At 51.2% G+C, this 12,683-nt stretch overlaps 1 protein-coding gene across 1 annotated transcript in view; it reads left to right on the forward strand.

The window, feature by feature from the left end:
• The first annotated feature begins 387 nt into the window (after positions 1-387).
• ALX4 (ALX homeobox 4) overlaps positions 388-12,683 on the forward strand; it is a 38,581-nt gene continuing 26,285 nt past the window's right edge. The window contains exon 1 of the mRNA XM_021533620.3: positions 388-784. Within this exon, the coding sequence (XP_021389295.1) occupies positions 388-784 (397 nt within the window). The remainder of the gene's footprint in view (positions 785-12,683) is intronic.

A 12,683-nucleotide genomic window follows, 5' to 3' on the forward strand; every position in this document is an offset into this window, starting at 1 on the left:
CCTCCCCTCCACTGTCATCATCTACATATTAATTGGGGGAGAGGTCTTCCTCTCTCTCTCTCTCTTTTTTTTTTTTTTTTTTTTTTTTCCCAATGTGGTGGGGGGGAAAGTGCAGAGAAGAGCCTCTTTAGAGTGTAGTTTGGAGAGAGACACGGAGGGCAAGCGTATGTGAGAGAGGGAGGGAGGGAGGGAAAGAAAAAGACCCCTTTTACTGTGCGAGAACTTAAGGGGGTTTGGAGATCTGGTCAGCTTTCACAAACATCTGAATCCTCTTAGAGGTTCCCGGCCCAGCTGTGAGTGTGTGTCTATGCGAGAGGGAGAGAGAAAGAGTGGCTCCTGGTGCCCCTCCAAGCGCATTAAGGACACTTGGGCCTTTTAATTTTAGGAATGAATGCTGATACTTGTGTTTCTTATTGTGATCCGGCTGCCATGGATTCCTACTACAACGCAGCCTCCCAGGACACAGAAGGCTCCTCGCCTTTTAGGGCATTTCAAGCAAGTGACAAGTTCAGCCCTACTTTCCTGGCCAGCAAAGGACAAGGCTTTGGTGACAGCAGCACTAAGTGCCGGAGCCGCTACAGCCAGCAGGAATGTCAGTCCCTGGATGGCAGCGTGCAGGCTCCCGGCTCTGCCGGGTCTCCGGCCTCCTTTAACAAATACCCTCCGCAGCAGCAGCCGCCGCACCTCTATATGCAGCGAGGCCCCTGCAAAACCCCCCCGGACAGCAACATCAAGCTGCAAGAGAGCAGCGGCCACAACGGAGCCCTGCAGGTCTCCTGTTACGGTGAGTCCTTGGCGTGCGGCGGGGAAGCACCGGAGGCGAAAGCGGAGAGAGACTCCCGGGCCTGGGAAGGACCTCCCGGGAATGTGGGGGGTGGCTGCCTGGCAGGACAAACCCTACCGGGGTCAAGGAGACCTTGCCCGGCTCCGGAGCGCAGCCCTCTCTCGCCGCAGCGGGGGCCGCCGTGCCCCACGAGTATCTTCATTCCCAGCCGGGTCTGGAGCCCGCGATGCCCGCGGGAAGCCGCCCTTCCCCCGTGTCCCCTTTAGCCGTGATCGTAATCGTAGTTTCGGATTGCGGGCGATGCGCTCCCGCAAAGCGCTAGCTCTTGTGCCTCGCGGGGAATTCCGCGGAAAGCGGGACAGAAACAGAAAGAGCGGAGCGCCAGGCTGCGCAATGTGCTCTCCGCGGGGACCGTTTTCCGCAGTAGGAATTTCTGCACAATTTCGCCGACATCATCTCTGTCCGCGGTAACGGCCTCTCCTGTCTCTCACTTTCTTTCCTAATTGCCACTCCCCTAATTGATTTCTGCCCGGCTGCAGATAACCCCCTCGCATCCCCTCCGTGGGTCATTAGCAGTAATTAAGACACTCCCTCGCGCTGGCGCTCGACAGTACAGCCGGGATCGGGGGCGCTTCTCATGTCGTTTCCGACCGTGGCTTTAAAAGGCTTCTTTGGAAGGCTTCCGCTGTATCGGAGCAGCTAGGGAAAGGCAAAACAAACAAACAGCCCCCCCTAAAAACAAACAGAAAAATTCAACAATGAAATAAATAACCCCCCTAAATTTTCCCAAGAAGAGGAGGTGGAAATGAAAGCTTTTCCATTCCCTCCCGGTGATCTCTCTGTGGGCAGAGGGGCTGCCCCGGCCTAGATTCAGAGCGTGTCTCCGCTGTCGGAGTCTCATTCTCGATGCGTTAGTCCTAAACGCAAGGACAGCTATAGGACCGTGTCTCCAGGGCGACCCTAAGGCGGACAGTGACTATGGACTGGGGGCACAGAGGAGGTGGAAGAGGTCCGGGTCAGGCCAGCAATCCCACTTCTAGTCTCCCGCCGTCATTTGAGCACTCTTTGCTCTATTTACCCTTTTTCTCCACCTCTAGACTTAAAAGAGGGTAGAAGCACCTTACTTACTTCTGCCTGTCTCCCAAACCCTGGCTTGCCATGTCGCCTTCAGGCGCCATCCTTTGCCCCCTTCTTGCAGCTGAGGTGTCCCCGGATCCAGCTCCACAGCCCCAGTTCCCCGAGGCACAGGTGACTCCTCTTCACAGGAAAAGGACATTAAGTCCTCTCCATACAGACGTGCCCGGGAACGGCAAGTATAGCCCAGCTGCGCTGCCCCACACGGGCTCCTGCCCGGACCCGCACGGGTCCCTACCGCTCCCGGTGGCACAATCATCCTCCCGCGGGTATGTCCTCACCGGGCCCAGCAGTGGCATGAGGGCTCTCTTTTAGGGCTGCTTGCACACATTTTCTGGCCAGAACTTATCTCTTACGCTCCCTCTCTTCTCCTGCCCTTTCCCCCTGGGCGGAAAGGGGGAACCCTTTCCCCCACCAGCGTCAGGCCCGCTCCGCATCCACGGAGGCCCTCTGGAGCCATCCCGGGCTCCGCGGGAAAGGACACACGGTGGGACCGGGGAGACCTGCGGGGCTGCGGCCCGTGCAGGAGGCAATCGGTTCCCGCTGCCTCTGGGAATGGGATGGTAGGGCAGCCCCCCGTGCTTTCCCCGCCGCCCTGACATCCTCTCTCTTCTAACCGGCTCTCTTGTTTTTGTAGGTTGCAAGGCCCAGGGCGCCGGCATAGCCTGTGATGACACATTACAACCCCCCGGTAGAATCACACGAGTTTATTGCCTTCCTAACACCGCCAGGGTCCCCCTGATTTATTTTCAAGCGAGGCTCGGGGCTCTCCTTCAGTGGGAGCCCCGCGGCGGCGGCGGGTGGCCCGGCCCGGCCCGGCCCAGACCGCGCTCGTTGTGAGCCCCTTGTGATGTGGCTGGGGACGGTGGGCTGTAATGAGAGACACATGGTTCGGCAAGGATAATTAATAGCAATAGCGATAATAATAGTGCTTAATGGTTGAAGAGAGAGACTTGCTAATAACAGACAGATCGGGGTTTCGCGGAGTGACTGCAGCATCCATAGGCGCCTCTCCGCCTTTTCCCAAACCGCGAGACCTCTGCGCCGGGGCAGGAGTTGTGCCCGAGGAACCCCCGCGAGGGCTGAAGGGACGGGGAAACCTCCGAGTCGGGGTAGATCCCCTCGGCGCGGGTGAGCCCGGGGCAAGAGAAACCCGCCCTCGTTCTCCGCAGCGGGCACAAGCGCGGCCAGCAGCGCACACACGGCGCTCAAGGCCGTGAGGAGAGCCACCCGGAGAGCTCTGCTCGGGAAGCCGGGGACAGGCGACTGTCCCACTGCTTCCCGCCGACACCCCGCCGCAGCTTCGCTGCTGGTACTGCCGTGCGCGTTGTGCGGAGGTGAAGGAGCGCGTCGGGGACCGCTGGTTCCCCGCGTCTTCTGCTGTCCGGGCCTGAGCAGCATGCTGGAGTGGTGGGACTCCGTGACTGTAACCCCCTCAATTTTAAAAACAACAAAATCCCAAAAGAAGAGGAAAAAATACCCAACCAAGCAAAACACAAACCGAGGCCAACCAGCAGGCAGGCTCTCCTGCCAGGCGATACCCGGGCGGCGCTTCCCCTGCGCCCGTCGCTGCGGCGGGCCCATCGCCCGGCCCGGTCCCCTCCTGGTGCTCCCCGCACGGTGGCCCCGTAGCCCTCGCCTCGCCTTTCCCGTGGTCGCTGTGGAGGCCGGGGAGAGCCCGGAGCCGAGCGGCCGGGCGCTGCGGCGGGGGCCGGGCCGGCCGGGCACGGCGGGCATGGCACACACTCCGTGTGACGGAGGGACAGGGTGTCCCCTTCTTTTTTTAGTTGTTTCATTTCATTTTATTTCTTTAATAAACAAGTATTTTTGAGTTATAAAAAGCCCGAGCGTGCCATCTATTGCCCTCGGCTTCTATTTCTAGATCTAAGACCTTCCACTGCATTGTACGGATAAATATAGGCCAGGGAGAACTGTGGCCGTAAATACACGCAGGACACGGACGGCAATCTTCGGAGCGCTTCCAGCCCGGCTTCTGGCAGGGACAGCGGCACCGGGGGGCCCTGGCTCTCGGCCGGGCTCCCCGCGGCCCCCTCGCAGTGGCGGCTGCCAGCCTGTCCCTATGGGGTTCCCGGCACGGCTCCTTCTGTGTCTACCCGGAGCCCGCTGCCCCTGCGCTTCGACGGGCCGGCACTACTTACCCCGGATTCCCTGCCTCGAATAGGGGTACGGGTTATTCCGCAAACCGGCACGGGCAATGAGAGCCGAACTCTTAAAAATAAACTCACAGATTCAGAGAATTTTCAAGGTTGGAAGAGACCTTGAGTATCATCTAGTCCTGAGAACAGGTTATATATCTTGGCTTAGGAGGAGAAAAAGCTTTCAGATGATTTATGTGCTGTAGTAATTTGACTTGCTATTTCTACTGCGTGGAGCTGAAGTAAGTTATATTTCTTGAAACATATGTATTCACATACCCCTATACACACAGAAATATATACGTATATTGCTGCCTAGAAATACCAGCTGGAACAAAATCCTTTTGAGAGTGAAGGCGAATGTGATGGGGACGTTTGCTCAAAGGAAACAGGAGAAAGGAAACGGCTTTCTCTAACAGAGGAAATTCTTTAAGTACCGCGTTATGCAAATAACAACTTCTTTTTTTATTTAGCTAGCAAATAAGAAGTGCGGCCTTAAGTGCGTTATTACTAAAGTACAGAAAGCCACTGCTGTAGGAATCGGAGGCTCACTGCGTGCTCTTTAAATTGACACTTTTAATGGATTTCTCCTCCTCGTTCCCTGATGTAACGCAAGCGGCAGGCACGGCAGGAACGAGCTCTCTGGCGGTCCCTCTCCGCCTCCCGCGAGAGACGCTCGCTGCCAGGCGCTCGGGGCTCCCCGCGGCGCCGCGCACAGCCCCCGCCGACGTTCAAGGGCTCTGCGGAGCTCGCCGCTCGCCGCGGAGGGCCGGCGGCCTCTGCTCCCTTCCCTCGGCTTCCGCCGCAGCCCCACGCCCGGAGAGGAACGGGGGCCGTGTGCTCCCCTTGGGACTCCCGCAGGGCTCCCCCACCTCGGCCGATGCCGTGTCCCTGCACCGGCGTCCGGGCCGCCCTGCTAAGGATCTCCGCAGGAACGGCTCTGCCTGGAGCGGGGTGGCGGTCCCTGCCCCTCGCCCGCCGAGAGCCCGGGCGCGGAGGACTTGGGGAGGGGTGTCCCGAGCTGCGGCGGCCCTTCGGTCCTGCCTCCCCTTCCCTCTCCCCGCGGCTTTGATCTCGGCTCCCGACTCCTGCCCGGGCTCCTCCGCCGCGGCTGGGAGCGCAGGGGCGGAGGCGGGCGGGGTGCGCGGCCTCCCCCGCACCTCTGTGCGCCGGGGTGGGGAGATGCTGCTGCCCTGATCCCCGCGGGGAGCAGCAAGGCAGTATAAAGGGGAGAGGCGCGAGCGGGGAAGCGGGGGAAAGGGGGGACGTGATCCAAGCTGGCATCGGGGAGCAGGAGCCGGCAAGCGGAGCCGGGAGGGCGGGAAGGCGAGGCGAGCTTCAGGGAGCAGGGCGGCAGAGCCGGCCCTTCCCTCCCGCTGATGTGGGACCGGCTGCCCGGCGAGGCTCGGCCGCCGGCTCCCGGCGTGCTGCTGACGCCGCCCTGGCAATAGCCCTCTCTTTTCCACAATAGGGCCACCAGATCTGCCATTCAAGGGTTCCGGCACCCTCCCAGGGAGGGGAGGGAGCTCTCGCCAGGAGTTTGGCTAAGCCTCTGTTTGAACAGACACTCGGAGGTGCGGGATCTCTTCCGCGGAAACCTGCGGGATTTCCTCAGGGAGCCAGACACGAAGGTAGGGCTCACGTTCCTTACCCCTAGGGCCGCGCAGGAAAGTTTATTCGCGGCTCTTTCCAGAAGGTGTTTTGTGCTTCTCTCGAATTGGACGGTAGAATTGGTAGATCTGGCTGGAGGCTTTTATAGGATTCCTGACCCGAGCTGTTTATAACACTCATGTGTCAAAGGACCAGGAGACTCCCTCCCCCTGTATCCCTGCCGCTTGCTCCTTGCAGGAAGATTTCTTTTCGCATTAGAGCTGTTTATTTTCGACTTGTCTGCTGCTGATTGGAATTAACTCCGCTTTAGCCCTACACTTCAGCAGCGCTCGCCTGTAAACCCAGCAGGACGCTACCGGCAACAAGAAGGTGCGGAAAGAGAGAGAGAGAGTCTTAAACTTTTACTAGTCTTACTTATTTTGAAAGCAACACAGAGCGAAGCAGACGAGAAAAATACTGATGTAGAGAGAGATTTGGAGATGCTTGAGTGTATTTTTTTCCTAAGGGTTTGGTGTAGGAGTCCTATTAACAATATATGCTGATGCCAGATAGCGCAAATGAGCTCTTCGTGTGTTATCTGGAGCTGCAGGCTGTTTATTTTGTGCAGCCTTTTGAGTGTACATTCAGTGTGGTTGCATGACTAACTGGCTGGAGTGATTCACTGGCTGCTTTATGGGTGACTGCTCAAAACAAGTTGTGAATCAAAAGATATTTCTTTGGCTGTGGTTTCTAACCTCCCAAGTTAAATGCACCCACGGTTTAAGGGGAGCTAATGTGCAGATTTCAATCCCTCAGATCGTGAGGATTTATTCATTTTCCAGGCCTTGCGTTCAAAGTCATGATGAGTTTCCCTTGTAAGAGGGAGGTGGTGTCTGAGAGGCTCGGAGCCAAGGTCTGCTGCTAAAGGACATCTCCAGACCTGTCCATTCGGTCACTCTAATAAAAACTGCTACTTTAGCCAGTTTTGCTCCCTGGAGTCCTTAAGATGCTTTATTACTTGTTCAGGGCATTTTTGTAGCTTAGCAATTCTCAGGTAAAAAGTGTGAATGTGTCCTGGGGCAGTAAGAAGCCTTTATTCTCATTTTACAGTAGGAAAAACTGACAATTGGAGTACCGGAGTGGCTTGTGCAAGGTGAAACTGTGGCCACTCAGTGGCATTAGTGTGACCTTTGCAGGGCCGTGGCTCGGGCAAAAAGAAGCACTCAGCTGGCTTGAGAAGGGGCCACTGCTGGAGTCAGAAACTTACGGAGTAGAAGTCCCATTTGTGATTTTGTAGGGGCTTTAATTTGACAGCCTTATTCTGTACAAAAAGCTATAAGCAATCGGTGTGTTCTTATATCCTCGGGTTTTTTGGTATGTAAAATAGGCTTAACCTGCCAATCCACGTTAATGGTCTAATCTTTGAAAAGTAACTCATCAGCATAGACAACCTCTATTGGCCAACACAAGATATGAGTTATGCTTTTCAGAAAATGCTGAGCAATCCCTGCCCCAAAAATCATGTTTCTGAGGTACTCATCCTACACATCTAAAAAAAAAAAAATATCCCATCTCAATTGTTAATCATGTTGAAAAGCATAGGTCTAATATCTTTATGTAGATAGATTTTTAAATGGAAAAAAGAGATAGTTGTGGATTAGGAGAAGCCTGTATGGTAATGCAGCTGATATAGGATCCCTGTGACTTGAGAAACATTTACTAAGATGGATGGTTATATTTCATATTAATAAAATGTCAGAGTAATTTATCATATTTACATGTGTTGAAGCAGCCTCAACTTGTAAAGGAAAGTTCATAAGTAAAGGAGGTCCACTTTACTTAAATAAATGAGCTCCACTTTATTTTCTGTGTAAGTTCAGATTTCCATGTTATTATACATACTGGTGAATCTTCTTGGCTATATTTTTTCATTCATTCTTGTAAATCATCTCCATATTTTGACTGTCACATAAGTAGACACAATGTGAAAGAGCAATTGTGATCACCACGATAATTCTAAGGTCATTTTTCAGTCAAAGAGAGGAATCGGTGAGCAATAGGGTAAAGGATGGAGAGAGGAAGGAGAAGAGAAGGATGAGGAGAGGCAGGGTAAGAAGAAGAAGATATCGTGGATGGGTAATAAGCAGTGACAGACTCAGCATTATTATGGAAGGTGGTCTGCAACAGATTTTATGAACTATCTAAGTATGAACCCACCAGTATAAAATTCTTTATATCTCCCTTGAGAATATCTGTGATTCAACATTTTGTAGCTGCTGTCTTCAGGTCCCAGCAGGACTTAGTCATGACAAGTTGGTACATCATGAACTATGGTCTCTCATCTGCACTGACTGGAGACAGTTGCATTATCCAAGTCAGTACTAAATGTCTAAGTCTGTTTGTATCTATTTTTTTTAAATGAAGACTCAGTTTAAGTTGTTTTTAATCTGCTTATTGGAAACAGATGGTTGAATCAGTATTATTTCTAAATATATTATTTATTAGCAAGAACTAATAGGTTCATTAGCTGTAAGGCAGTGGGTGAGCTGGTGGTGGAGCCTGAAAGATAAGCTGGTTTACTCACCAACAGACTGTATGCTGCATGCTGAGCCTGGGTGCAAACTCTGTGGGACTTGACACAATAGCCACCTTTATGAAGTCTGAAAACCCTACAGAACCAGAGGGCAGGGAGTCAACAGCATCAAGGCCCATCAGAGAAGTGCTATCAATGGGGAATGAGGAAATCAAGGAAGAGAACAAATGCTTTGGGCAGAGTAGTGTTGGATGGAAATAAAATAAATTTGTAAGATGTCAATATAGCTCCTATCTGATTGCTGTTCCCCATCTGGGCTCTAGGTGCAAGCACTGCTGCTTAAAAGAAGTATCTCGTGTCACATCAGTTACCCCCTGTAGTGAAAGCAGTCCCCTCGGGACTTTGCATATTGACTGACTACTTCACTTGGGAGCTGTAGCATCAGTTTTAAGGTAGGATGCTGTTTCCAGAAAGGGAAATGGGGAACTGTATTCATTCTTTTGATGCAAGAGAGATCCGATAGCAAAAGTGGTTGCAGATATCTAATCTATTCAGGAGCAGTGGGAAGTGAAAGAAATTTACACCAGAATTAAATCAAAACAAACCAAAATTGTACAATGTGCACAGGGAAAGAGTGCAACATCAAGAATTTTCCCAGAAAGGATCAAAAACAATCAGAGAATAACTCTGTTCTGGGACAGTGCTCAAAGAGATCTGAAGCCCCATGACTCTGCAAGGTGTTGAGAAATGCGTGTGACACAGGCCAGAAGTTGTTTTACAAAACAGGGGAAACAGGAAAGTATTGCTCAGCCCAAAACTTAATACAAGACCTGTGCCACAGTAAGGTTTCTGAAAAGAAAAGCACTTCAAAAATTATACCACAGGCTCACAGGTGTCCCAGTATGCTGGGCATGGAGCAGTTCTCAGGGCCTTGTTCTGCAGAGCTGGTTCCCAGAGGGGAGCCTGAGGCCAAACTGTGGGGCAGGGTACGCACGAGAGCCTGAGCCCCAGTGCTGGTCTGCAGCCCATGAGGCAGGGAGACCTTCCGGAGCACCGTGCAGTTCTTTTCCAGCCTTCCTTGGGATAGTGCATGCCCAGACCTCTTCCTGGAGTAGAGTCAGGAGCACAGCTGTGGCAAGGACCCATAGCTGAGAGCTGAGAAGCCCTGCACTATAGACATAACCTGGCTTATCAAGATTTGGTCTGAACCTTCATAAGCAGATTGGAGCCAGATATCACTCTGAGCTAGACAGGACGTAGCCAAATGCTAGAAGGCAAGAGGAAGAAGAACCTACCTAAATTGGCAGAGGACTTGCAGACATTTTGTGTTTCTCACATCTCCAGAGAGGACTTCCAAGATAAATAGCCGATGGACTAGACAGTTAGGCAGAATGTGCAGAAGGCCAGAAACACTCCATGAAGATGTGGGATTTACGGCAGAGCTTAAATATTTCATTTCAGCTCTTGAACAGAAGTTGGAAAGCTGCTACTGGAAGGGAAGCTGGTTGCTTTATATAGGTATGAGGTCTTGTGCTAAAGAAATGAGTATTTCCATCCAGATCATACCACTTCAAGGTATTAGAAAAAGGGACTTATGAAGGATAGAAAGCATTGAGGTATTGGCTGCAACATCAAACATGGGTGCAGCAACTCAGTTAACTGCAGCTCTGTTGGGGAGGGGAAATATCCACAGAGAGGGTTGTTATAAATGACTGGTCGGGACAGAGACTCATAAAAATCTACTGAAAGGCCAAAAGTCAGCTCAGGAAAAATAGAAACCTGTAGCTGCACATGCAAAATTGGGTGATGCTGGTTTTAAGTTAGAGTTGAAGATATAATAAAGCTTATTTATGCCTAGGCTTGGATATTAAGTTGGTATCCAGAGAACCCTGCTGTTCCCTTGTGGCCTTTAATTAGTTTGGTTTTGTGCCTGGTTGTCCTGAAAATCCCCTTTCCTTGGTGGTAAAAATTGGAGCTTTTGGTTGAACAACCTTTTTCTCCATTTATCATCAGTCCACCTCAGAGGGTGGTCAATGGGAATAGCCAAGTAGCAGGAGAGGGGTTTATCATCTGTGTAATTTACAGGCATCACAGGTGCTCATTCAGACATGGAATTCAAAGGTGAAATCTTGTATAGGAGAAGGGAAAATAAAACAACTTGTGACAAGCACTCTTGAGAGTTCATTATCACCAAAACACTCATAGAAGAGGTCCTGATGTTTTGCTACGATGTCTTGAAACTGTAAAGTCTTTAGTCATGCCATGAGAGAACCGGTTTTGAGGAAAATGCAGACAGATGATGGCAAATTACAACAAGGAGGTGTGATGCTATTCTTGCATGTGTTGTGTTTCTAAAGTGTGTCCCCAAAGATGGGGAGAAACCCTACTGCAGTTGGTCATGGAAACCAGAGAGGGAGATGATGGCACAGTCCAACATGTAGCCCTCACTCTTGCATGGGTCTGAGGCAAGGCTGGGACTGAGTAAAGCATCCTTGCTGGCAAAAATTGCATGCAGCAGACCAGACTGCTGGGATCCAGGAAATTGCTCAGCATAGCCAAGGTGGGAGATGAACTAACACTGAGCATACACATCACTGGGGCTGGGACCTGGGACCTGGTCAGTCCTGAAAAAATCAGGCTTTCAGCCTGCAGTATTTTCCTTCAAGAACTTGGCTCGTGTGAAAGAAAGAGGTTTGGGCCATCTGTTTGTGGTGCCTGCCCCTGTGGGCAGGCCCTGAGCTGTCTCTTTGAGCTTCTATACAGGTTTTTGGACCTCATCAGCTGTCCTGGTTAGAAAAGAAGGACAGCAAGAGCTTTGCTGTGTGATACATTAACCAGAGGGTGCTTATGTCTTATTATTACTAGATAATATCTGGGATGTGCCTTACTAGGTTCATTTTGGTTTCCACGTGAATATCTGGAGGTCAAAATGGCTTTCATGTTAGCACAAGTCCATAAAACACTGTAGCATGGGTCTCCCATGCCCTGTGTACAGCAGCCCTCCCTCTGGAGACCGAGACAGCAGGTCCTGCATGGGCAGCCACCCAGACCCTGTGGTACAGCTGGGATGTCCTGGTGTGAGGTGAGCCCTTTAACAGGAACCAGTGATGTTTTATAAACAGGCTGTCAGGAGCTCCAGCCTGCCAAACTGAATTGAACCCTGAGCAAGGTGAACTGCTGAGGAGAGGCATAACATGCACCCTGGGCAAACTCAGCCAGGAGCAAAGGGGCAGTGTTTCCCCAGTGTCATGGAAGGCAGCATAGAACTGTCAGTCTGTCTGGCCTTGCAGGGCACTGATGCTGCTCCTGGAGGCTCAGCTGAAAGGCTTGCCAGGATTACAAAAGCTCCACATGCCCCCTGTGAGAAGAGAAAGCTACCCTGACAGTGAAAGGAGAGCAGCCAGGCATTTTCAGGGCTGAATCATTTTCCATTGAACACAGCTAGGGGTGCCTGTGGGGTTGGAACAGCACTGACACAAGAGCACAGTCACCAAAGGCTAGTTCTGCCAGTGCCTTGTTCAAAGGCTTTTTTTTTTTTTTTGTGCAGATACCTCCCTCAGCAGGACAGCAAGAAAAAATCTGAGACTACATCCTTTTTTTACCTCTTTCTTCCACAGTGTGCAGGAATGAAAAGTCTCCTATTTCACCCATAGATGTAAGTTTGCAAGAGCAGAGTTCATGGAACTAAGAGGGAGTGTTCCTCAAAAAGGCTCCTGGTGTCAAACAAGGTGTGATTAAAAAAACCAAACCCTCGCTTGGCAGCCTTGTCTGCTTTTTGGCTCTTTTCAGACTAGCAAGGCAAAAGCCCTCTGGTCATGGTGGGAAAGCTTGGAATTTAAAGATGAAATGTCCTATAGGAGCTGAGAAAATAAAACAACATACAACAAGCACTCGTGGGAGCTCATTATCACCAAAACACTCAAAAAAGAGGTTGTGATGTTTTGCTGTGATGCCTTGAAGTTGTAAAGTCTTTAGTCAAGCCATGAGAGAACCAGTTTTGAGGAAAATGCAGACAGATGATGGCAAATTGCTACAAGGAGGCATGATGCTATTCTTGCATGTATTGTATTTCTAGAGTGGGTCCCCAAAGATGGGAAGAAACCCTACAGAGCAGTGTGTCCTGGGGACCTTACAGCAGTTCATTGTTGATGTTGTTGGGCCTTTGCCTGAGAGAATCTGCCAGACAGTATTTGTTGGTAGCTATGGATTTCTTTAGAAAATGACCTGAAGTTTACCCAAAAAGGAACCAAGAGGCTATGATAGCAACCAAGCTCCTAAAGGCTGAATTTTTCACCATATTTGGGGACCAAGACACAAAGAGCATGCAACACGGCAGAGACTTTGATGCCAAAGTATTTCAACAGGTTTGTCAGATGCAAGTAAAGGCAATAGGAGGTATCCAGTATCCTAAAGATGGTAGAGAGGAGAAGCTTGGAAGGTGCTGAGAGAAAGCATTGAGCCAACTGAATGCCACCTGGCCTGAGAT

This window comes from Lonchura striata, chromosome 6 (assembly GCF_046129695.1).
Source record: "Lonchura striata isolate bLonStr1 chromosome 6, bLonStr1.mat, whole genome shotgun sequence".
Classification (NCBI taxonomy): Eukaryota; Metazoa; Chordata; class Aves; order Passeriformes; family Estrildidae; genus Lonchura; species Lonchura striata.